General features: G+C 43.9%; 1 protein-coding gene across 1 annotated transcript; it reads right to left on the bottom strand.

Annotated features, from left to right (window-relative positions):
- Positions 1–10,487: 10,487 nt before the first annotated feature.
- RAN (RAN, member RAS oncogene family) lies at positions 10,488–16,935 on the bottom strand. The gene is made up of 7 exons (XM_044990151.1): positions 16,602–16,935; positions 15,756–15,798; positions 14,601–14,685; positions 14,394–14,519; positions 13,092–13,279; positions 12,173–12,343; positions 10,488–12,041 (listed from the first exon to the last, which is right to left on the bottom strand). The coding sequence occupies exons 2-7, from the start codon at positions 15,789–15,791 to the stop codon at positions 11,997–11,999; spliced, it is 651 nt and encodes a 216-aa protein (XP_044846086.1). The 5' UTR covers positions 15,792–15,798; positions 16,602–16,935; the 3' UTR covers positions 10,488–11,996.
- Positions 16,936–27,306: the final 10,371 nt, after the last annotated feature.

Genomic DNA, 27,306 nt, shown 5'->3' with positions numbered 1-27,306 from the left:
GCTGGGGTAAATCTGCAAAGTTCTAATGAAGTCAATTGAACTGTGCCAATCTAAATCAGCTGAGTAAGTGGCCCAACTACATTTCAGTGTTGCAGTATCTCTCCTCTTCTCAAGTTTTTACACTGTGATGCTCAGTGTGGTAGCTGAATGCTTTCCAACAATGCAGGAAAGCAACATGACTAGCTTCTGACATGGGTGGTGTAGGCAGCTCTTGCCTTCTGTTGGGGTGATGATCTGACATTATTAAGATGTTAATTTTTTCTGTAAAGCAGCAACATTCCCATTGATGGGATCAGTCTGCTGGGCAAAGTTCTCCCCCTCCCCCTAATATTTCACCCACTCCTCCAATCTGTGTTGTTTTTCCTTGCCGTCACTCTTCCTTCAGTTTGTTTTGATGTCTAAGATCAGGTTCTTATTAAGCATAATTGTTACTAATTTGTTTTGCTATTGAGTGGTGTGCTAATCATTAGCAGCTGGGTGGCAGCCACAACTTGCAGAGGATAAAAGGATATTTTGTCCTCTGTTCCTAATTTACTTCTTTTCATATTAATTCATGCAGGACTTTTAGGCTGGATGCCCTTCTTGTAAACCAAGTTGTGTTTCTCTGTATCCCTTCTTGCAATCTCACCCCTCTTAATGCCAGAGCTGCCTATTCCAAAGTCCCTGCCAAAGGGAACACTCTTCCTGTGTCTCTACCTTCTTGACTCTCTGGGCTGAATTCAGCCTGGACCAGAGATACAGAGGAAGCTGCCTGTCCTTTCCTGATCCAGGGGATACCAGGTAGTGATTTGCCCCCATGCTGGCTAGAGCTTCCCTAAATTTGCACTCTGACTGCCATGGTGCCTATGAGCCTCATTGCAACTGCAGAGTGAGAGAACATCTCAGCCACACCTTCTCCCACCCCCAATAAATTCCCAGTGTAAGAGTCTTCTGCAAGGACAGCATGTTAGCTCTGATGCCACCAGTGCTTGATATATTCTCTGGGCCCCTTTCTGGCTACTTTGTCCCAACATAGCTGGAGTAAGTGGACACTGTGCAGGGGTGGCTTCCCCTTCTGTCTTGTTTCAGATTTAAAGTTTATTAGAGAATATTTAAAAATTAACGATACAAAGTGTTTGAAGCGTCAGTTATTGTGTCATTGGGGGTAACATACAGGTTGTAGGGGGATGTTAGCGTTTTGGTATTGGACGGCATATACATATACACAGTCTGTCATGTCCCCAATGCGGGGTATACAGTGGGTGAGTTCAAGGTACAGCCACCAAGCAGTGAGGGTACATCACTCATACAAACAGGTTATGGATAGTCGTGGGCATGAATAAATCTAAAGATGTAACTTTTCTCCTTTGCATACATCTCTCAGCAGTGGGAGAGAATAGTTAATGTTTAAGGCCCCAATCCTGCAAGATCACTGGCACCTGTGCTTAGTCTTGACTGCAAGATTAAGCCCTAACTCTGATGATATACGAAATTGTATTGAATTAAACTTGATTAGCACATAGTGGATAATTATTTTATGCAACAACATTAGTGAGTCAGCAGGTTCTTTAGTGGGTTTATTAGCGCATCACATTTATTTGAATTAATATCATTTATCAAGATATTGACTGGTTCCATTTACCGACCTGAATTTTTTTACTCTATGTTTGCAGCATGACAAGAAAACATGACTAAGTATAAGATGCCAATTACTCAACCATGCTTTGTCAGCAACACTGGGATTGCAGAACAGTAGTTCACTAAGTTGTTCTATTTTGCCATCTGGGTGGATTTAATTTAAGTTGAACAAGTAACTAGGAAAAAATATAATTATATTTAGCTTATTTTCCAAAGAATAGAAATATTGCACAAAGAATATGATACCGTTCTTCAGCCCAGTTTAAACTCCCATATTAAGTAATAGCTACAAGTACACCTCACTGGTCCTGGCAGCTAACATATGGAGCTGCTTTTTTCTACTTAATAACTTGTGAAAGTGTATTGCAGTCATTTGCTATTGTTAATCAACCTAAAAGCATCCGTATCATTTTTTTTCCCTCAGGAACATATGTTTGTGCAGCCTGGAAGGCATTTGACCACTTAATACAATTTCATTTGATCAGAGCAACCCATCTACAGCAGTTGCATGGATGTCATGCCCCACCGTGTGGTTAAAAGCGGTACCACAGTAACATTTGTTGTTTTTTATTAGCTTAACTTTCATGGGAGGAAGATGGAAAAAGCAGGCCCAGAGTTGCCCCTGTCTTCTCACAGATGATGCCTACTCCTCTCTTCCAAGCCATGTGTAGGGTATAAAGGCCTAGACACTGATTCTAGATGTCCAAGATTAATTATTTTGGTAGTACCAGCTTTGCAAACCCCACCTGATATCTAAAACTCACGCTGTGTTCTTTTGGTTCATGCATCATCATCCAATATAAAACTTACACCAAATTCTCTTCTTTCTGTACTTTCACTCAAAACAGGAAATATTGCTTCTCTCTAGCCTTGTTACTTACCTAAGCTGACAGGTGAGGAAATTGGCAGAGTTACTTTCCACTTTGTTAAAATTATTAGTGTTCTAAAGGGGGGGAAGCTGTTGGAGACATCTGGCAAATACAGGGCTAGTTCGTGAACTGTAGATCTTGCAAGGGACATCATGCCCTGTGTGGCTGCTTGCTTTGCTTGTGTTTAAGCCAAATCCCTTGTCCTCTTATTTTGCTCCAAATTTTGGGCAGAGGAGTCAGAATAAGTGTTATAACAGGAAGAGCCATGCCGCACTGAAGGAATGAATAGTGTTCTCACCCTCTGGGTTATGAAGGAAGGCACATTTTTAAAGATTTCTTCTCAAAAGTAATTTGCTTCGATGCCCTTTGAAACTCATGAATCCCAAGAGCATCATGTCTACGAGCTGCTCCTCCTTCTCTAAACAATTATTCCTGCATAGTAATCAGATCTTCATTCTAGCTACCCTTTTTCTTTGTGCCAGAAAGAATAGAGCATAATATTAATATACATGTGAGCAAAACAGACTTGCTGCCCCTCAGAAACCCTGACATTTGTGTTTATTATATTTGTGTTATTGGCAACCATAAGAGTTAAAAAGCTGAGATTCTTAGGTAATCACAAGGTTCCAAGAGCTGTGGCTTAAAGAAAAACACCAAATATTCCAAGATTCATGATAAAATCACTAGAGCTGCCAACACTTTTTTGTGGTTTGTTATTATCTTCGACTACCCACCTTCTCCATGTTTCAGACAGGCAGTTGATTTTTTGAAGAATGTATTTATCAACAATTGTTAATTTTAGGTGTTCCTATAGTACCAATTGCCTTGGCATTTAATGCTGGTGACAATAAAGCTGCTATCATCATCAAAACCTACATTTATATATTTATTGTCATCCCAAAGGATTCCAAAACATATTTCAAATGATGAACAAGTGCTTTGCTCGACACTGAAATATAGCTTTTTAATAGTGCATGCCAATGTTACCTTACCTAACATTGTAGGGAAGGACATAAAGAATACTCTTGAAACTGCTGGGACAATATTAGGTATTAACCCAAGTTGGAATTTGGTTAAGACATTAATTAATGTGCCTAACTTGAGATAGATGCCATGGGAATTTTAATGTCCGCATGTGATCTGGACTTTTATGCCTCATTCAAAAGATAGGACCTCCAAAAGAATAGTGACCTCCCCGTCTATAATGGACCAATGGATCAGTAATGACATAAAGTGTCTTTCCAACCTTACTAATCCACTGCCATTACTTCCAGCACCTACCTTGTTTTGTTGGAGATCTCTCCTTCATCCTCTCCTGACCCTGCTCAGCTTGTGAGATCAGAGAGAATCCCATTACAGTGTGACAGAGCTGTAGGACATTGTTATAAACGGAATTCTTTTCCCCACTGTATCTGTTTACTATGTTGGATAAAAAATATAGAAGGAACAAAGTCATTTCTCTCAAATGACTGCTTTTCTATATTTTTTCTATATGTTTTTACATTTACACACTGTTAAAATATACTATTATTTTCTGTATTTTTTTCATTAATGATTTCTTTTGTTACAAAAGTAATAATCTATTTTTCTTTTACTTTTTTAAGTAATTCATATCACCCTTTTTCTGGTCCATTAAGGCCTCTGTGCACCAAATAAGCAGTACAAATTGGCCTTAATCAGCTGCTGACAGATAGTAGAAAATTCCCATTGTGGAAGGTAGAAATTCAGCTCCATCATTTCCTGCACTAGCCTTCTCCCACCTCTGGTATAACAGAAAGGAAGTGATGCAGGGAGCAAGTTGGGGAGGCCACAACTAGCTAGGATATTATATTTACAGGTGATTTAAACCCTCAAGTTTTAGGGCATAAACCAACCACTTGCTGCCAGGAATTAGGAATAAATTTCCTCCATGGCTAGGTTATTTCATAATTGCCTACGGTTGTGTGTTAAACCCACCCTTTGAAGCACCTGGAACTGGGAGCAGTCAGAAATAGAATACTGAACTACTCAAATACTGGGCTGATCTGGTATAACAATTCTTATGTTCCCATCAATTTCTGCCAACTTCATTCATCTTTCTTTTGTTGACTGCATAATCAAAAAACCTCCTGGAATTTCCACCATGCACAATGCAACATCAATTTCCTATTTTAGATGTTCAAATATTTCACATTTTGGCAGGAAAATCTGCTGCAATTTAATGTTCTTGAGAATAAACAATTTTTTAGCTTCAGTGAAATAGAACTGTAAACTACTGCACCTGGGGTCGACCTAGAGAACCCAAAACAAAGGAGAAACACAGGATTTAACCTTCTGTGAGATCCTATCATTTGTGAATCTAGTTGCACCAAACCCCACCATGCAGGCTGTTTTTTCATGATCCAGCCTACCATGCCTTAATCAGTCAAATGGAAGCCAAGAGAAAATAATCAGGGCTAGTTAGTTTCCATTGACAAGTTGTTGAATGGATAAACAGCTTAATGTATAAGAAAACATTAATTGTAGAATCATAGATGTGTAGGACTGAAAGAGACCTCAGTAGGTCATCTAGTCCAATCCCCTGAACTCAGAGCAGGACTAAGTCATAACTAGATCATTCCTGGCAGGTGTTTGTCTAACCTGTTCCTAAAAACCTCCAATGAGGGAGATTCCACAACCTCCCTAGGCAATTTGTTCGTGTTTAACTACCCTGACAGTTAAGAAGTTTTCCTAATGTCCAACCTAATCCTCTCTTGCTGCAATTAAAATCCATTGTTTCTTGTCCTATCCTCAGAGGTTAAGGATAACAATTTTTCACCCACCTTTTTGTAACAATTTTTTTATGTACTTGAAAAATGTTATTGTGTCCCCAGAGATGGATTATGGGTTTGTGGGGCCCTGGACCAGAGCAAATAGGGGCCCCTCCCAACCCTTCCACCTGCAGTCATCCCCATCCCATCCCCCACATCCCTGGCACTCTTGCTGGGGAAATGGGGTCAGGTGTAGGGGCTTGCCCCACCCTGCCTGTGTGGCGCTCCTGCAGGGAGCGGGGTTGGGGTGCAGGGGCTTGTCCTGCCCCACCTGCCTGGCACGCCTGCTGGGGAGCAGGGTTGGGGCATGGGTGCTTCCCCCAATCCCCGGCAGGAGCACTGGGCAGGCAGAGTGGGGCATGTCCCCATGCCCTGACCCTGCTCCCCGGCAGGAGCTCTGGGCAAGTATCTGCCACTGCATGTCCCTCAGTCTTCTCTTCTCCAGCCTAAACAAACCCATTTTTTTCTGTCTTTCCTCACAGGTCAAGTTTTTTTTACAACATTCCTGCTGATGCATCCCAGAATGATGTTTGCTTTTTTTTTTTTTTTTGGCAATAGTATTATGCTGTTGACTCATATTTAGCTTGTAATCCATTATAACCCCCAGATCTGTTTCTGCAGTACTCCTTCCTAGTTAGTCATTTCCCGTTTTGTTGTGTGCAACTGATTATTCCTTCCTAAGTGGAGTACTTTGCATTTGTCCTTATTGAATTTCATCCTATTTACTTCAGACCATTTCTCCAGTTTGTCCAGATCATTTTGAATTTTAATCCTATCCTCCAAAGCACTTGCAACCCCTGCCAACTTGGTATTGCCCACAAACTTTGTAAGTGTGCTCTCACTGCCATTATCTAAATCATTGATGAAGATATTGAACAGAACCAGACATAGAACTGATCCCTGCAGGACCCCACTCAATATACCCTTCCAGTTTGTTTATGAGATCATAAGGGGACAGAATCAAAAGCCTTACTGGAGTCAAGATATACCAGATCTACTACTTCCCCCTGTCATAAATATAAAAGGAAGGGTAACAACCTTTATGTATGCAGGAACATAAAATCTCTTCTGGTCAGAGATACAGCATATATATGGAGATATACCTATTTCATAGAACTGGAAGGGACCCTGAAAGGTCAGAGTCCAGCCCCCTGCCTACAGGACCAAGTACTGATTTTGCCTCAGATCCTTAACTGGCCCCCTGAGGGATTGAACTCACAACCCCAGTTTTAACAGGCCAATGCTCAAACCACTGAGCTACCTGTAAGGGGTTAATTAGGTCAATTAGCCTAGTTGGCAGCTGACTAGAAGGACCAATGGAGAAAGAAGATAATTTCAAATGGGGGGGAGGGGGGAAATAGGGCTCCAAGTGGCCCCTCCCTGAATGTTTGTTTAAAATCACTTGGTGGTGGCAGCAATACCGTCTAAGGACAAGGAAAGGAATTTGTGCCTTTGGCAAGTTTTTAACCTAAGCTGGTGAAATATAAGCTTAGGGAATATACTTAGCTCATCTCAATTGATTAGACTCTGCCTGTTGGTATGCATACTTCCACCTTTTCATGTTCTCTGTATGAATAAATATCCCCTGTCTGTGTGTTCCATTCTATGCATCCGAAGAAGTGAGCTGCAGCTCACGAAAGCTCATGCTAAAATAAATTTGTTAGTCTTTAAGGTGCCACAAGTACTCCTGTTCTTTTTGTGGATACAGACTAACACGGCTGCTACTCTGAAGCTTAGGGAAGTGGTTCCCAAACTTGTTCCGCCGATTGTGCAGGGAAAACCCCTGGCGGACCAGGCCGGTTTGCGGCTCCCATTGGCTGCGGTTCGCTGCTCCAGGCCAATGGGAGCTGCTGGAAGCGGCAGCTAGTACATCCCTTGGCCCGTGCCACTTCCAGCAGCTCCCATTGGCCTGAAGCACCGAACTGCAGCCACTGGGAGCCACGATTGGCTGAAGCTGCAGATGTGGCAGGTATGCAAAGCGGCCCGGCCCACCAGGGGCTTTCCCTGCACAAGCAGCGGAACAAGTTTGGAAACCACTGGCTTAGGGGATCTTTCATGTGGGTCCCCACATCTGTATCCCAGAGTTCAGAGTGGGGAGGGAACCCTGACATGGTGGCAGCACGGTGGGATCATTCTGAACCAGAAGTACAGACTGTAGGATTTTAAAAGGACCCTTTTTAGCTGGGAGCAGCTGGAGATTTTTTCCCTCTGCCTGAGGGCAGAGTAGTTAAGTTCCTGCAAGAAAATTCATAAGCTAAACCAAAAGATAATCTAACATTTCCTTGCTATTATTTACAATTGCTGTAATTTTAGATGCATTATTTCAAGATCTTGTTAGCAGCTGGTTTACCTACTTGGTCTCACTCTTTGTCCCCAGAGGGAACTAACAAAAAGAGCACCAACAAAACCTTTCTTCCCAAAATGGGTGAAAATAGCATACAACGCATTCCAGTGCTCTGTTATAGATTTCCTGTGGAAATAATCAACTGTTCACTAAGGGCAGCTTTCAGTCTCCTTTGCCAATGGGAGTGGTAAAATGAATACTTAGCATAGCCCAGGGCATGGCTCAATATCATTAGCATGTTTAATGGAAAAATCTTGTACAGGATCTTTACCTCATTTTCACATGTATTTCAGATGTTAAATCTAATAGACATTATTGAAAATAAAGTCTATTAGATTTAACATCTGAAATACTGGAGCTTCAGCACAGTACCAGGCATTCTATATTTGAAAGCTAGAACAAAAATGCAGAACCTCAAGGACAAAATAAAAAAGTTTTTAAAAAAATGAACATATTTGGTTCAGGTTGCAAAATGTCAAACTGTAAATCTCATACAGAGGCAGACTTGCCAACTTAAATCATGTGAAAAGGACAGCATATGAAGTGATCCTACTTGTATCCCAAGTTAATATGAAAATTCAGCAGCCATATAAGTGGAATATGAAAAAGTGCAAAGTTTGGATCTAACTGATTATGGCACTCATTTGAAATAAGTGAAGTACTGTATTCTAATGTATAAGTCATACCACTAGGTGGAGGTATTAATACAGTTTAAGGAAAGGTTAATTTTCCTCACCATTTATTAAGGGACAAGCAATATCATTTGGGGGGGGGGGGGGGAGAATCAAAGAAAATAAATAGAATAAAATTATCCCTGCAACAGTTTATCACTTTAGGACAAAAGGTAGTATATACAGGCAGAATAGATTATGATGGGGTGGTAGTACCACTGTAGTTCAGGCTGAGATGAGTGGATTTAAATGATTTAAAGACATGGTTATGCAGATTGTCTTTAATTATCAGGAAATGTTCTACCTAATTTTCTGTTTGCAAACATTCAAATAATACTATCAACTAGCAGCTCTAAAACAACTCAGTTAAGCCTTTTTAACATATACAAGCTACCATCATTATAAGATGGTTAAAAATTTCATCATGCTTTTAAATTTAGCAAGAGAGTGGGCTCTAACACAAACTAGTCCTGAAACATTAGCAAAAACTAATCTTATTTCTTATCACAAGAGTGTACATGAAAAAAATCTGACAAAAGTTGTAATTGTACACTGCAGGTACTCACTAAGACAACATGTGATATTGGCCTCATTGACAATTCAGGATCAGTTCAGGTCCTTAGTCTAACAGACCTTGGAAATGCTGTGGAGAGCATGATCTCAGCCCTATAAACATGGAATAACTTTGCTATTCTACAGCACCATCCTCCAATCACCTGAAAAACATGCAATGAGATTTCAAAAAAGATTCCAGCCTACTCTACTAGGCCAAATGATATTGCAGTGAAAAGGTCCAGGAAGACTGATAGATTTGAGGGGGGGAATGGTAAGGTCACTAGAAGTCAAACTCCAACAACTGAAAGATCCAGCATCTGGCATTTTACAAAAATCATGATTTCATGAAGTTGTTTGCACTTTGGATGTCTTACATTTAAAGTATGTGCACATCAGATAAAACTATAATGTAGCCATACTCCACTACTTTGCAGAAGCCACAACACATGCAAAACAAAAGTCACAGGTACTAGGGGTTCTCCTGCTAAAACAATTAAGGGGTAAAAGTGGTGACAAGAAACCATTTTGGGGGAGGAGGGGAAGTGAAAGGGCAGGCAGCTAGCTAGAGCCAACTTGCAAACTAAGTAGTATATAAAGCTACTTGCACATACTGATTTGGAACAAAATACCAAGACCCAAATTAATCTATTTCCCAAAAGGAACTAGTGAACTTTAAAAATCAAAAATCTATGTTGTAGAACCTAATATAGTAAATAGGTGAGTTTAAAGCTGGCATTAGCAAATAGTGTTCATTTAGGCTGTGGTCCCCAAACTTACATTGTGTCCCCACTTAGCCATAATGTAACCTGTCCACACCCCACCATCTCAGGGAGCCAGAGCTGCAGCTGAGGCCACAGCCAAAAGGGCCAGGGCTAGGCTGTGGTGAGGGGCTGAGGCTAAACCCAGGGCCTCAGCTGGGGCCTCACCCCAGCTTGGAGCCCACCAATTTAGGGTGCAGCTACATTCTCAGCTGTGGAGGCAATTGCCACTTTAAAAGGCTAAATATTCACTAGCTCTAATTAAACTAGCATGCTAAATGCAGTGTAGCCACAACAGTGCAAGAGGCTAGTTGTCTGAAGTGCAGGGGTAGGGTCTCTGACAGGCACACATTTCATGTAGCTAGCCCGTTCCATTGCTCATGCTGTTGTGACCACTCTTTTTATGTTTAGTGTGCAAATCTGCTCAGATCTAGCACGTTTTTCCTCAAATCAGGAATCAAATCACAGCTCTACCTCAAACTGTAGAGTCAGCCTAAACTTTAGTGGCAGAATATATGAAGCAGAAGCCTATGTTCAGGGGCTGTTTGATTCAAGCAGATTGTGCTAGTGAAAAAGATCAGTCCAGCTGAAGCTTGGGAAGAGAACCTGGATGTCTTGACTGTAGATAAGATCAAATGCAGAATGAAAAGGCTATTAATCCTGCCCATGAAGAACCACTTCTGCTCCTCCCATTAAGCCATAACTATCTGTAAACTAGTTTCCAAAGTGAATCTTGACAATTAAAAAAATCTGACTAATCATGTTTTTGGAAGGAAATGTTGATAATAGCTATGGCAGTACACTTGTTGCTGGTAACAAGGGTGCTTTAGGGTGGTAGTATTATCCAAGTAATAACTATGTACATAAACATGCAAGTTGAGGAATAAATGAAATGCTTCACTTTATTAAGAAACCAAAAATACAAAACTGACGGATTCATGTACTTAATTGAACACTACTGAAAATTATTTCCCTTAAAAACTTCCATTTTGGTGTGTGCATCTGGTATAAGTGCCAGTAAATTTAGTGTTGAAGTTGACATTTTCCACTCTCTGTGCTGAAATAAGCTATTTTCAAATTTAGAACTTGGTGCAGTTTGGTAAAGACTTATGTAGTTCAGTCAAGCATGGAATTAGACTCAAATTTTACTAATTGTAACTCTTCAGTGGAAAGCGAGCTACAATGCTCAGCGAAGAGCCCATTTCACTGTATTCACTGAGGAACACTCAGCCTTAACTATAGCAGAACACTAGCTCTGCTATAATTTGTACATCACTTAATATAAAAACAGGCCTATTGCTGACTACTTTCTGGTTGCTATAGTATGGAGCCCTCTGAATTTCAAAGTTCATTTTAATAGATTAAACAACTGCAAACCAGAACTGAAGATTGTTTTTTTTTTTTTTTTTAAAGGTAGTATGGAGGTTGAGCTTGGTACTGTATTCCTAGAATAAGAATCCCTGCAAGCAGTCAGTATCTGCATTTCAAATGCAGCCATTAAGAACAGGTTTAGACCTACATTTTACACTTGTTTCAATCCATTTACACTTGCCAATCCTTCAGGGACTGTCCACATGGTAGGGTAATGGGCACAAGGGGGTGATTTTAAAAAGCATATTAACACATGCAGTGGTTGGCCCATGTCAACCATGCTTGTACACATTAAAAGCTCCCTGGTGTACTTCTACCTAGTAAGTACTAAATAACTTTTAGTGTGCACAACCATGGTCCATGCAGGCTACTCACACCCCTAGCATGCAAGTACATTAACCCATAGACAAGCCCTCAGAAGTTCACTGCTTTTGTTTTTCCTAGTTAAGTTACACTTTGGGTTTTAAAAGTCAGTGTTTCAATCAGGCTTCAAGAAGCCTGTAAGATTACTAGATTACCTTTTAATTTACTACTTGTTGCATACCTATTCCAAGTGTAAAAAAATCAAATTAAAATTCAATACTATATTAGCATCTATTCAAGGATAGGAGACATTATTTAAATTACTCCTAACAATGCATGAAAGTTCACTTGTTTAGATATTTGAAATACAACTTTATTATGATCTAAACAAAAAAGGAATGGGAATGACAGTAACAAACAAGATTTACCACTGAATACTGTGATGTGACTGCAGCAGTCTTAGTTAGATTTGAAACTCAAGGGGGAAGTAATTGCAGTCCAAAAAACAGCTAGATATGTAGGTCCAAAATATGAAGGAATTTTTTTTTTTTTTAAACTGCCACATTCACTCCGAAGCCCATTCATCTCTCAGCATCCCAAAGATTAAGCACATGTTCTGCTCAGCTAGATAATAAAGTGGCAAACACGCTGCACCACTGACATCACAGGACAGTTGCCTATAAAACTAGACTTCTGACGCTGGGCTCCAGCTTCATCCCTTACAGGTCATCATCTTCATCTGGCAGGGCAGTGGTCTGAGCAATCTGAAACACAGAATTCTATTTAGCAGCTAGCTTTAGAGTTTGAACTCCTTATAGCAGTTGATTTCTCAGGCATCCATGTTAGAGAAATGGACAAACACTGCAACTCTGTACCATTTTGTCAGAGCAGTTACCTGTAAGTCTTGCTCATACTGTGCTGCCAATGCTGGGTCCATAACAACCTCTGGGGGCGCAAGAGCAGGCATGGCAACAAACTCCAAGTTGGGATCTCCAATTAGCTTCCTGGCAAGCCAGAGGAAGGGCTTCTCAAAGTTGTAGTTACTCTTAGCTGAGATATCATAGTACTGCAAAAGAGAGAACAGTCATATATACACACACATCACTCACACAGCTGAAATATGTTGACACATCTGTTGGAAAGTCAGACCTTGTTATACTGCTAAGTTTGGCTGGGACCAGGGTCTCAATTGCAAAGTCTTCACCTGCTTTACTCCCAGTGATTTTTTGGAAGCTAAAGTGGTTTGGCACGTGGATAGAAACAGGCCACTAAAAACAGTCCCGTAACAAAAAAAGCAAATTAAGACATTTCAGTTGTCTATCTACATCTTGATTTTTATTCCAGTAAGAATCTGTTTTTATTTTTCTTAAGTGCACAAGACTGTGAAGAGCTCCACTCTGAACAGGTTCACATTTGGCCTACCTGCTCTGAATTTTGATCAAATTCTAATGAATGTTAGGGTTCCCTTTTTACTCTATCAGCTTCTTTAAATGATGAAGAGCTTTATATCAAGACTGAGTTCAGGGTCCTACATCTTTGGCAGAAGTCAATATTAGTCCTAATGAAGGGAATATAACACCTTTAACTTCCTATCTGTATCAATTGTTAAGATCCTCAATTCTGTTCATAGGGAAAAAAAGAAGTGATTTGATCTTTTACTGCATTTGTAATTAACAACCATTGGTAATGAGAAATGCATAAGTGCTCAGCATTGCATTTTACCTTCAGAATAAAAAGGGCTGCGACAGTACTGTTTAGGTCAATAGACTAAAATCAAAAACACAAGATTTCCTGAAAACAGATAGCCATCATACCTGAAGATTCTTCTTCCTGTGGAAGACAATTGACTTTGCCTTGACTTTTCTGTCCTTGATATCCACTTTGTTGCCACACAACACTATAGGGATGTTTTCACATACTCGTACCAGATCTCTATGCCAGTTAGGTACATTCTTGTATGTAACTCTTGATGTTACATCAAACATTATGATGGCACACTGAGCTGAAAGATAAATAATATGAAAACTTAAGTTATTTCTTTAAATGTATACTAGCGCTGGATGAAAGATATATGAATGGGTGGTCCTCCTGTAAGCACAACCCTCAGTCCACTCTATCCTTAGAGTATTTCACAGGGTTTTTTTTTCTGCCTAATAATTCTGTCAGGACACCTTCTGCTCAATAGGAAAATATAGGAGTTCCTGAGACCAGCACAGAATCATTTGCCTGCTCACATCTTATGGCCCTACAAACCCTAAATCACCTAGTAATTTTATTCATGCAAGTAGTCCCATTGAAAACCAGGGTATCACATGGATAAGGTACACACAAAGGCTTCCCCAAGAAGTTTGATTTGCCCAAATTTCTCAAAAACATTATTCAAATAGGTGTAAACCAGTCTCAGACAATCTATCCAGGCCTTCAGCAATTTGAGAGCTTACGGTACATATCTCAGGATGAACGTGTGTGTCTCACCCTAGCCCAAGGAGTTTTTCAAATAACAAAGAGGCCAGACTTTGTTCCTCATATTTCTAAAGGCAGGTAAAAGGACAAACTCTTTAGAGATGTTCTGCAAAGAATTAAATGCACTCAACTGAGTCAAATACATAAAGAATAGCTACTTTAGAAAAATCTAAAAGGGAAATATTTCTGTTTAATGCAGTTTCGGATTCTCTTTAAGTGGGAAATTTAAGCTTGGCAACCCATTTCTCGATTAGTTTGTTATACCATTTAATGAGGAGGGATAGCTCAGTGGATTGAGCATTGGCCTGCTAAACCCAGGGTTGTGAGTTCAATCCTTGAGAGGGCCACTTAGGAATCTGGGGTAAAATCAGTACTTAGTCCAGCTAGTGAAGGCAGGGGGCTGAACTCAATGACCTTTCAGGGTTCCTTCCAGCTCAATGAGATAGGTATATCTCCATATATTTTACTGGAGAGTGTCAAAATATTATGAAACAATATGCAGAATAGTGTGACAACTTCCTCATGCTGGTATGGCTACAGTTTGCTTAGGGTGGGATGCTCTTTTTTAGTACAACTATTGTCATATTACTAACACCTCCCTGTAAAGTTACAGGGGAGCTACTGTAAAACTACAGAATATTATTTACACTTACCCTGAATATAGTAACCATCCCGCAGACCACCAAATTTCTCCTGACCAGCCGTGTCCCATACATTAAATTTAATTGGGCCTCTGTTAGTGTGGAACACCAGAGGATGGACTTCAACACCCAGTGTGGCTGCAATTAAAAGGTTACATTTAGAAACTGCTTTTGTAATATTTGAAAGTAGTATTAGAATTGCCAAGTGTTTAAACATACCTACATACTTCTTCTCAAATTCACCAGTCAAATGACGTTTAACAAATGTTGTTTTACCAGTACCACCATCACCAACCAAGACAAGCTGTTGAAAGATTTCAGAAAACAAATTAAGCTAACACATTTTAAAGTCTCTTTATAAAACTATTAGCCACTTTTAGCTAATTTTTAACTAAAACACCAACCCTAGAAATTGCTTCATGCAGGGAGATTACATGGTTTTGTTTTTTAGTTATAAACTACATAAAAGCAGTTAATGCCCAGCTTGTTATGTTTTATTATTTGACATTAACAGTTTCAAGTTGCCTTATACAAACACCACATAGCTTTCAATTAAAAGAAAAGTGTTAAATTTGGTTCTACCAGTTACAGATTATTAAATCCAGATTAAAAAACCCAAACATTCTAGATGTGGCCTGAAAGTGCCAAATCTTAAACCACATCTTTTCAGAATGTTGTATAGAACCATTTCTATTTTTCAAAAAAATTGGGTCAGTTAACAAGACCCTCTTACAGTACTTGTAATTCAAACACTACAGCACTGGACTAGCAGGAGAGCCACAGTATGAAGTTGACTTGCATTGTCCAAACCAAGAAATATGTAATATGACAGTATTTGAGTTTTAGAAAAGACTGTTTACCTTCCAGAGAGTGTTTAACAGGACATCATATAAATAATTTGTGATTGTGTAGAGTTGAAGACAAACACCAAAGACTGATATAGCAAGGAATCAGAGAAAGTGTGTAACACAGTGCACTGATCAGCACACTACCTAAAATGAGTTTTTCCTGCCATCTGACACTTCCACACAACACAGGAAAGAAGTAGTAAATTAGCAAAAAAGTGACAAAGGAACTAGGGAGAGGAAGCATTTGGAAGTACTTTTAATTCATAACCGGAGTAAATTTTATGTTGTGCACCACAACTATTTAAAAAAGTTGAAATTAAACTACAATTCGAATTAGGCACAGCAGCTAACATGCATGGCATAACAGAAATTCACTCCAGGCCCCAGTCTGAGAAAAGTTACTGTACAATGGTAAGCGGAGTCAAAACCTCAGCTCCAAACCCGCAGGGGCGCTAACGCCGGCCGGGAACGATGTCTGAAGCTGCCCCAGCGAGTCAGACCTGCCCGCGCCACGCCAGCTCCGTACCTTAAACTGCACTTGGGGCTCTCCTTGGGCGGCCATGCTGGGTCTGCGGGAGAAATGGCAGCGTGAGCGCTCAGCACGGTAGACGGCGCAGGGCCCGGCTGGCGGGGGGTGGGCGCCGAGCTCCGCGCTGCGGTTCACCATCCGCCTCCGGCTCCTCCCAGCCCGCCAACTCCCCGCGTGGTCCCGGCCCCATTCATCGGGACAGGAAGCGCCGCGCCGCATGGGGCGGGAGAATGAGCTATAATGGCGGCCGCACTTCCCCACCCGCCCCCCGGACCCTACGGAGGGAGCCACCTGAACCCCCCTTGCGCCGGGCCCGATGCGGGAGGGCTGGACCACGGGGCCAGCAAGGCGCCCCCAGGGGAAGACGAGCTTGGGCTCGCCCTGCGGGGCGTCCGGCTCAATTCCCTCCTTCCGCGCCGAGCCAACATCCCGCCTCTGAGGCGAGACCCGCTCACTCAACCCGGGCCCGGGAATCCGGAGGGGCCCAGCCTGCCTCCCGCTCCCCCACCCCTCCAACGGGCCCCGCGGCCTCCCCGCGCCACCATGACGGAGCAGCGCGCGCCACTTCCCCTCCCCCCTCCGCGGGCACCCAGGCCACATCACCCCACCCCACCCCACCCCACCCCTCCAGCCAGACCTGCCCCGCGCCTCATGGGGCGAACGGGCCCAGACGCCCCATCGCGAAAGAAAGGAGACGGGAGCGGCCCCCAGCCAGGCCTCACCTCTGCCCCAGCCCCATTCCTAGGCGGCGACCGACGACTCCCACCCCCCTCATTCCCCTCCTAGACCCATCCCACTTCCCCCGATCCCGGCGGGGAATGCGGGGCGGCCCGGCCCCGTTACCTTCCCGAGACGTCTCTCGGAGTCGCTCCCCTCAGTGACTAGGCGCTGGAAAGATGGCGGAAGCGCGGTTCAAATACCCGGAGTGCGACGCCGCGCGGACACAACGAGAGGAGGGAGTGGTCGAGCGTCACGTGATAGGAAGAGGTGGGGACCGTGAGCTTCCCCCCCTCCGCCAGCGCGCGCCGCTGCCTTAGACGTTTTTCTAACCGCCGTTGGAGCGCTGAGAGAACAGGCGCAAGCGTTAGTTTAGCTGCGCAGCGCGGAAAGGGAATCAACCGCCCTTCCGGGTCTAGGGGCGCGGGAATCGAGACGCTCGCGCCCTGCCCGCGGCGTGTGACGTGGAACGTTCGCTCCGGGCCTGGGGGTGGCGGGGGGCTGGCTCGCGGCCCGTGCTAAGAACGCGGCCGTGCGGCGTTTGCGCGCGCTGTGGCCGGCCACCTGCCTTCTTCCCCTCACGCCCCTGCCTAAAACAAATCCTCGGCGGAGCTGGGTCCTCCTCAGCGCTTCTGCAGCCTCCGGGGCGCGGGGGCTGAGAGCGCTCCAAGGGCCTCGTGTGCACAACCCCACCCTGAGGCGGGACCAGCCCTCCCCGTTTGACAGGCAGCCCCTGAGCGCCCCAGCTTGCTCAGCGCCCTGCCTTTCGTGCGGTGTTATCAGCCCCGGGTAGGACGCTAAAGCCGGAGCCTTGGTAGAGATGGAGGAGAAGGGGGCGAGGGCAGGCCCTAAATAGAAGCAGCAAAAGGACTTAATTGGGAGTAACAACTTCAGGATATTGTCCCTTATGTAAGGATGACACATGCTTTATCATCTTCACAGTTCCTGTTCTTCTCCATGCTCTGGTGTGCTTCCCATAGGAGTGTATGCCTATGTGTAAATAAAGCTTAACATGTTTCGTGGAGCGGTTTAAGCATCCGATTTGAAATAGCTTCTATCCCCACATTCAAAGCTTAGCCAGATCAGTTCTACCAGTCATAAACCAACTTCCATGTAGCTTAATGGGTTCGCCTTGAGATTATGGACATCAAAAGGCCCATAGTCAGAGGTGAAAGTAAACCGGCGCAGTCTGGTACGGCATACCGGCAAGAGCCAGTACGCTGTGCCGGACCACACCGGCTTCCGTGGCGGGGATTTAAAGGGCTCAGAGCTCCCGCAGCTGGGGGCAGCCCAGAGCCCTTTGACTCCCGCCCACGGCTCTGGCGGACAGGCTGGGGATGGGATTTAAAGGGCTCAGAGCTCCCGCGGCTGCAGACAGCCCAGAGCCCTTTGAATCCCGCCCACGGCTCTGGCGGCCGGGGTGGGGCCGGGATTTAAAGGGCTCAGAGCTCCCGTGACTGTGGACAGCCCAGAGCTCTTTGAATCTTGCCCGCAGCTCCTGCTGAGAGCCCAGGGTTGATTTAAAGGCCCTGGGACTCCCAGCCACAGCCGGTGCACCAGGGCCTTTAAATTTTGAGAGGCTCCGCCTCTTTCGGTTGAGGCCATTCCCCCTCATGACTCCAGCAGTACCAGTAAGTCCTGTAAATTACTTTCACCCCTGCCCATAGTCAAAGATCTGACAGCTACTTTTTAAAATGTGTATTGGTTTTCCCCTAGGTCTTTAGCCAAAATATACTCTCCTTGTATAACTATTCTTTGCAATAGTTAGATGACATATTCCTACTTCAGAGATGGCATCACGTTAGCATTTCTATAATTTATTAAGTGGTTCAGATTCTTTGTGCTATTAAACATAATCTATTATTTATTGGTGGTTTTCTATGTAGATAATTTTCATATAATGTGTACTGAGTTTAAGATCAAGATTTTAAAAGCCTTGTACTGTTTGTTGCCATTTCCATGTGTCACGGAGTCCCCGGGTGATAGGGTGACCAGATGTCCCGATTTTATAGGGACAATCCCGATTTTTGGGTCTTTTTCTATATATAGCCTCCTATTACCCTCCACCCCCTGTCCTGATTTTTCACACTTGCTGTCTGGTCACCCTACTGGGCGATGCTCTGGAACTGCTCCCCACAAAGCCAGTCAGGACTTTGAGGAGCCTCCTCTCCCTTGGAGCATACTGTTTTCAGGGCAAGAAGCTCCCAAGTCTTCACCTCCTGGGTCTCTCCTTGGAGCATTCAGCATCCTTTGCCTCTCCGTGCGCTTCCCACAGTTAGCCCGCCCCAGCGGGGTCCTGGGGAAGCCACCAGGTCCTGCACCCCCACTTTGTAGTCAGACGTGACTCTCAGCCAGCCAGTAAAACAGGTTTATTAGATGACAGGAACATGGTCTAAAACAGAGCTTGTAGGTACTGCGAACAGGACCCCTCGGCCGGGTCCATTCTGGGGGACAGTGAGCCAGAACCCCACGTCTGCACTTCACTCCTCATCCCCAGCCAGCTCCAGACTGAAACCCCCTCCAGCCCCTCCTCCTCTGCGCAGTTCCTTTCCTGGGCCAGGAAGTCACCTGATCTCTTTGTCTCCAACACCTTCAGTTGGCACCTTTGCAGAGGAGGAGCCCAGGCCATCAGTTGCTAGGAGACAGTGTCAGGAATTTATGTGCACTGGCCCTTTCCTCTGCTGCAATCACACACCCTTATTCCACCACCTAGATACTTAAGAACTGCGTGGGGGACACTGAGGCACCAACACATTATTCAGAGAAAACATTAAGAACATTCCCAGTTCGTCACACCATGTATTGGCCAAACCGGACAGTTTCTATGCAAAAGAATAAATGGACACAAATCTGACATCAGGAAACATAACATTCAAAAACCAGTAGGAGAAAATTTCAGTCTCGCTGGTCACTAAATAACAGACCGGAAAGTGGCAATTCTTCAACAAAAAAACTTCAAAAACAGACTCCAATGTGAAACTGCAGAACTGGAATTAATTTACAAACTGGACACCATCAGATTAGGCCTGAATAAAGACTGGGAGTGTTTGGGTCATTACAAAACCTAAACCTAATTTCCCCCTACTGTTACTCACACCTTCTTGTCAACTGTCTGGAATAGGCCACTCTCATTACCACTTCAAACATTATTTTTCCTCTCTTGGTATCCTGCTGTCAATTGAATTGCCTCATTAGACTGACCTCACACTTGGTAAGGCAAATCACATCTTTTAATGTATTTATACCTGCTCCTGTATTTTCCACTCCATGCGTCTGATAAAGTGGGTTCTAGCCCATGAAAACTTATGTCCAAATAAATTTGTTAGGGCTTGGCCACACTTGCAAGTTAGAGCACATTAAAGCAGCCCCGGGCACCCTATCTCACTACCCGTCCACACTGGCAAGGCACATAGAGCGCTCTGACTCCAGGGCTAGAGCACTCCTGGTATTCCACCTCAGTGAGAAGATTAACATTGGCTGAAATGCCCGAGCATCAGTGTGAATGAGGTGTTGTATTACTACGCTCTGATCAGCTCCAGAAATGTCCCATAATCCCCTTAAGTGGCCACTCTTGTCATTGTTTTGGAATCACTGCAAGCATGCCGATACACCCTCTGAAAGCTCTGTTTCTGACAGTCGGCATGCTTATCTGCTCCGAGACAAAGCAACCATTACTGTGGAATACTGTGTGAGAGAGAGAGGCGGGGGGACAGAAGGGGGTCTGTTGCTGTCTGAACTTACAAGACAACATGCTGACATGCTCTCAGCCCCCAAAACCCCACTCTCTCTCCCCCCACATACACAAAACACACTCCCAGTAACACTCTACCCCACCCCCCCAATTTGAAAAGCATGTTGCAGCCACTTGCATGCTGGGATAGCTACCACAATGCACTGCTCTCTGTGGCCGTTGCAAGAACTGCTAATGTGGCTATGCCAGTGCGCTTGCAGCTGTCAGTGTGGACAGATTGCAGTGCTTTCCCTACTGTGCTCTGCGAAGGCTGGTTTAATTCCAAGTGCTCTACATCTGCAAGTGTAGCCATGCCCTTAGTCTCTAAGGTGCCACAAGGACTCCTTGTTGTAAATGCAAAGTGTTACTGATGTTTTCCTTTGGTTAAGACTTACAGAGCTTTCCACACTACAGTAATTTTTCTTGTTGCTTCTGAGGTCAAGAAGGAATTGGTTTTAGAGGTTTTTTTTAATCACATCCAGTATATATAGCTTTTTTCACCATAAATTCTTTTCAGTACAGCAGAATTCTTTATAAAGCACTCCTCCCCTGTACTAAATGATCATTTAAGTCACATCTTTCTTCCTTAAAACTAAATATGCCTATAGGAGCTAAGTATTTAATAACAGAAGTCCATAACAATAAATTGCATGAGCGTTATAGCAGCTTTTAACAAGAATACAGACATGGCCAGAAAACATTTCAGTCTGTACCTTTATTTGTGTGGTGGTTAAATGCAGATTTTATGAGTTTCTAAATACTCGTCCAGATTAATTAGTAAACGTTGTTTTACTTCAAACAGAGTCATTGAATGATGTTCCTAATTCAGTGATCTGAAATGCTTTAGAAGTACCGTGAATACATTTCAGGATCTTAGTTAACAGAAGGTGTGTAGATTTAGGATGTGTGGGGGGGGGGGGAGAGAGAGAGAATGAATTTTGGGTGTATTAAAATATAGATATTACATTTTTTGAAGTCATACATACAGAGAGTTAGCACAGAAGGCTTCCTTAGGGCTATATCTGCATTTGCAGCTGGGGTGTTTGATTCCCAGCTTGCACAGACATACCTGCCCTAGCTCTACTCGAGGTCATGTGCTAACATTAGCAGTGTAGCCAGGGTGGCAGGTTGGGCTAGCCACCCTAGTACATACGTAGGGAGTCCAGCAGGATACATACACAGAGCAGCTAGCCCAAGATGTCTCCTGTGCTACCTCAGCTACACTGTGCTATTGTTAGCACACTACTTCAAGTTGGGAGAGCTGGGAGTCTCTACGCATGGATATAGCCTTAGGGGGGAATACAGTAGTGTGGATTTGGAAAAGGAAGACCATTTGTCTATGAATAGGAACATAGAGAGTGCCATACTGCTTCAGTCTCTCTCTAGGCCAGTATTCTGTCTCTGACAATGGCCAGTTCTAGATGGTTCAGAGGCTTGAATGAGAACCCTGCTGGAGGCAGTTGTGGGATAATCTGCCCCCACACTAGATCCACAAAGAGATTTAAATCCCAAAATTTATATCCTCAAAATTTCCCACACTCAGCTGCTGCTTAACCCTTGGGGGCACCTGAATTCCGAGAGCAGCTACGTTTCTGCCAATAAGAAAGATGCCTAAATTCATTTGGTGGAGATGTGCAAAGTTGCCTAAATCATAACACTGCTGAGCAAATCAGTGCCCCGGGGCAGGTCTACAGGAGCAAATCAGTGCCCTGTTACGCAACTCCAGCTACGCAGCTTAGGTCGACTTATTGTGGTGTCTACACCACGCTGGGTTGATGGGAAAAACTCTCCCGTCAACTTACCTTAAGCTTCTTGTTTCGCTGGAGAACCAGAGTAATGGAAGAGTGATCTGTGGTCGATTTAGCAGGTCTTCACTAGACTCACTAAATCGACCCCCAGTGGATCAATCGCTGCAGCATCGATCCACGGTAAGTGTAGACATACCCTAAGACATAGCAAGATCCTTAACCTAGGTGTTCTCTCACCTATCTCACCTGTGCAGCCTGATCCAATAAGGGTGGCCAGATGCCACCTACTAGATCAGGCACCACCCAAAACATGCTGCTATGCCCTCCCTTGCACACTGTAACCTAATGGTAGAGCACTCACCTGGGATGTAGGAGACTCAGCTTCGAATCCCCATGCTTTCTGATTTGGAGCAGGGATTTAAACCCAGTTTTCCCATCAGGATGCCCTAACTAGCAGGCTTTAAAGGAAGATGGGTTGGATTATTTTCATTCTGTCCTGTTGGAGCTGTTCCATTTTAAAAAATATTCATTGGAGCTGGGCTTTGAATCTGGGTCTCCCATATGAGTACCCTAACCACTAAGCCATGGAGTAATTCTGACTTTTTCTGGCCCAATGAATTAGGTAGGGGCGATTTGAACCCACATCCTCGGTGGGTGCAATAATCACTGAACAAGTGGAAACCACTTCATTTTGTGAGGAAGGGCTCAGCTGGCTTAGGTATCTAAATCTAGGAGAGGGTTCACTCATGTGACTCTCAAGAGTTTAGATACTTGTCTAGAGTTTAACTAGCCCTCTCCTCAGGATTTCTTGCTAGCTAAACTTGCTTGGTTTTGTGAACTCCATTGTTAGTCACCTCACTCCCCTTTCATTGTATAAAGAGGCTGGTACCTAATTCATCACTGTGTAGTCCATCGGGAAGCAAGGCACCTACAAGTTAGATGTTGCAAAACTGAAGCTAAAGGCTTAATCAATGCTGGAGGTGGGAGGGATTAAACTGCATTCATCTGACACAATTTATTTAACTGGCAGTACATAACTGGCAGTAATGGCACACAGACAGAACAGCTGTGTCTTGTTGCTGTAAACATCTGTCAGCACCCAGGACATGAGGCATCAGAGCATAGGTGCTGACTCCATAGGTGCTCCAAGGCTGGAGCACCCACGGGGAAAAATTGGTAGGTGCTCTGCACCCAGTGGCAGCTCCCCGCCCCGCCCCAGCTCGCCTTTGCCTCCTCCCCTGAGCACGCCACATCCCGCTTCTTCCCCATCCCTCTCAGCGCTTGCCACTGCCAAACAACTGTAGCAAGCTCTGGGAGGGAGCGGGGAGGAGCGGGAATGCAGCACACTCAGGGGAAGAGGCAGGGCCAGGGAGGGGATTTGGGGAAGGGGTCCAATAGGGGTAAGAAGGGGGTGGAGTTGTGGTGGGGACTTTGGGGAAGGGTTTGGAATGGGGGTGGGGCTGTTCCAGGGGGCAGGCTCTAGCACCCACCGGCACTGGGAAAAGTTGGTGCCTGTGCTCCAGAGTACTGGGTCAAAAGCCAAAGCAGGGTATGTCTACACACCAACTAAACAACCACAGCTGACCCAAGCCAACCAACTTGGGCTTGCACTGCCAGGCTGTTTCACTGTTGTGCAGATCTGTGATTCTCAATTAGGGGTACACAGACATCTTCCAGGGGGTACATCAACTAATCTAGATGTTTGCCTGGTTTTACAATAGGCTACACAAAATGCACTAGCAAAGCCAGTACAAACTAAATTTTCATACAGATGACTTGTTTATACTGCTCTGTATACTGTAGGCTCAAATGTAAGTACAATATTTATATTCCAATCAATTTACTTTATAATTATATGGTAAAAATGAGAAAGTAAGCAATTTTTCAGTAATAAACTTTTGTATTATTGTGTCTGATTTTGTAAGCAAGTAGTTTTTAAGTGAGGTGAAACTTGCGGGTATGCAAGACAAATCAGACTCCTGACAGGGATACAGTAATCTGGAAAGGTTGAGAACCACTTGTGTAGATGTCTGGGCTTGGGCTGGGGCCCAGGCTCTGGGACCCTGTGAGGGTCCTACAGCTCAGGCATGGGTATTTTTTTGCTAGTTAGATATACCCTCAAAGCCCAAGGTCAGAGTCAGAAATTACAAATCAGAGCTAAGAGTCAAAACAAGGTTACCTGGAATGAGGCAAGACAAGGCACTATCACAGTCATGGATTAAATACTTTGAGCAGCCAGCCACTAAATTGTTGCTGCAGCTGATCTTAACAGCTGGCCTGCTGACTCTTCCAATCAGGCAGTGTAGCCAATTAGGCAGCCTACTACTAGCTGCCCTCCTTAGGTTACCTGGAGACTGACTCAGTTGCAGGCCTGATTCACGACAGCAGCATCACTGTGTACACACACTGGTGGCTTGCTATATAATAAGCATGTGGTGTTCTTGGAGATTATCTCATGATCCTTTGCTTTGCTTTGCTGCTGAGCAGTGTGCATGATGGGATTTTTCTCACAGTGCATTATGCAGAAGCCAAAAAGGTTCAAACTGAAAAAAAAATTCCCATGTTTCTGCTGTCTCTACCCCATGATTCCTTTCAGAGTGGATTAGTGCTATTGGCCAGCATGGACCCAACAATATTCCAGCCGCTATGCTGGCAACTGTGAATATGCAGAAGCTGCTTGCGCTCTATTTCAGCACTCAAAGCTGGATAATTTGGTATTGGATTTCTCTGGCTGCAGCAAGAAAATGTTGTGGTGGCAGCAGCAGCTTCAGTGGGGCAGAGGAAGCAGGACAAGTATGAAGAAGATGAGGAGCAGACCAAGCAACTGATACTAGAGGAGCAGTTTGTAGAGCAGCTTCATGCCATGTAGTGCCATTTCTGGGGTTGGGAAACCAGCATCAGCTGGTGGGAAAGAATTGTTCTGCAGGCCTGGGATGGCCAGCAGTGGCAAGAGAATTTAAGAATAGCAAGGGCAATCTCTTCTGAGATATGTGATGAACTAGCCCTGGAGCTTCAGAAGCAGCAGACTACCACCATGTGGTGCCCCATACCTGTGGAGAAATGGTCACCATTGCCATCTGGAAGCTGGCCACCCCCTGAATGCTACTGGTCTGTACCCAGCTAGTCTGGCAAGGGGAGATCAACTATTGAAGCCATTGTAATGCAGGATACCACAGAAGAGGTACTGTTGCACGTGGTTCTAAAACTTGGTACCGGTCTGTCGCATCTTACGCTGGGGTTACGTTCTGCAGTCAGCACGTAAAGCAAAAATTGCATATAGTCAAAATTACATTGAGTGTAATGGCGGGCAGAATCACCCACACTACGGGTACAGTATTAAAATTGTTATTTTTCTCTCTTTTTTTTGTTTTGTTTTTGCTGACTGCGTAAAGCTGAAATCGCACATGTTAAATGCATGTAAGATGCGACAGACCTGTAATGCTCAGGAGTTTACCGATAGCTTTGCATGCATGTGGTTCCCAAACTGTATTGGGGCAATTGATGGGACCCATGTGCCTATTATTCCTCCCCCGCCCCTCAGAATTTATAAACAGAGAGATGTATTTCTCCATGGTGTTCTGTGATGGGATGTTCACCCCACGCTAGCCTGGGAATGGTAAATGAGGCTGAGAAGGGGCTAGTTTACCAGATAAGAGAGGACACATCTTAGGGGAATGAAGTGGCCTAAGTAACCCATACTGATAGTGGAGCCCAGCTGAGAAGGATCAGGGGGGAAGCCAGGAAGTCGGCAGCAGAAAGGGGGTAGCCCCAGAAAACAAAAATGATTTAATCAATGAGCTATTGTTCTTCACTATAGTGATAGTATAATATAGTAATAGCATAGATTCTGGTGTATGTTGGGATACTAGGCAATGAAATGATAGATAAAACAGCAAAAATAATGCTGTAAAAATTAGGTTGAAATAAAGATCTCTCAGAGTAAACAGGACTTCAAAAGTTTGGTTAAGAGAGAACTTAAGAAGGAATGGCAAGAACAATGGACTAATGAGACAAAAGGATGAAGGTTCTATGAAATATATCCTAATCTTGAGGATAATGGTATACTTGATAGAGGAAGCGAAGTAACTATATTTAGAGCACTAACGGGCCACTGTTATCTGAATTTTAACATATATTACTAAACAAGCATAAAGATGGGTTGTACAATACATGCAAAATCCAAGAAACAGTTGAGCATCTACTGTGGCAATGCAGGGAGAACTACATACAAAGGAGATTCTTTATGTAGAACTGAGATGCCTCAAGGTGAAAAAATAGGTCTGAGAGGATTGGTGGGAGTACTGGGAAAGCATTACTTTGCTTTTTTTTTTTTTTTTAGGATACAGTACTGGAGAAGAGGATATAGGGTTTTTTGCTTATGTGAAAACGGCAGTAGGTAGGGGTCATAGCCTCAAATGCTGAGACTTCTGCACTATAAAATGGCAGGAAAAGAAAGAGGCTGCAGTGAGGAAGCCTGCAGCTCCTCTCTGGGTATTAGAGAGGGAAAGGAGGAAACTTAGGAGATCCAGGCTCTGAATGAAGGGTTTATCCAGAAGGGTGGTGGAGCAGAAGCCTGAGAGGAGGAATAGGAAAACACCAGGAAGGTGGGATATTACGGACCTTAGCTACTAATTACGGGGTCCTTGAGCTAGAACCCAGAATAGAAGGTGGGCTTGGATTCCCCCTACCAGCCACTGGGGAAGTGGCAGTCAGATCAATAGACTGGCTGGGATGGTTTCTCCTGTGGGACCTTGATACCCCAGAAGGGGGGAAATGGATAGTAACCTGGCAAGAGGGCGAAGCTATGAAGAAAGGGAATATCTAAATCACGAAGAGGGAGCATGCTGAGTTCCAGTGAGAGTAAATAAAGGGGGTGTTGGACCTGGATGGTACTAATGCCCTGAGCAGCCAGGAAGAAGCGCTCTAAGGGTGAGTGGAGCCCATGACATGTTCCAAGGGAAGACCATCAAGATACCCTGTGAAGTTATTTACCAAGTCCCCTCAGAAATGCTGTAGGAGTGGAAAGGAGTTGTGAGCTATGCCAGGGGAATGAATGTGCTGCTGTGACACATAGCCAGAAAGGGTTAGGCAGCTGGCAGTTTAATTGACCCAGATTCAACCTTTAGAAACATGTTAGAAAAGAATGTAAATGGTAATTAAGGCCATTCCATGTTAGATAGGCTAGATATTTGAAATGCAAACCTGTATTGTTAGAAAATTAAAAGTGATACTAATTGTATGTTTACTGATAGCTTGTTAGTTGTTAGCCATATAAACAGAGTTCCTGTCTATTACTATAGATTCAGAGATCAAAAGGGAATATTAACATTTACATGAATCTTAGGTGAAATGA

Source organism: Mauremys mutica, chromosome 16, assembly GCF_020497125.1.
Source record: "Mauremys mutica isolate MM-2020 ecotype Southern chromosome 16, ASM2049712v1, whole genome shotgun sequence".
In the NCBI taxonomy this organism is placed as follows: domain Eukaryota; kingdom Metazoa; phylum Chordata; order Testudines; family Geoemydidae; genus Mauremys; species Mauremys mutica.
The sequence above is the reverse complement of the archived record's forward strand: the minus strand, read 5'-3'. Positions and strand labels throughout refer to the sequence as shown.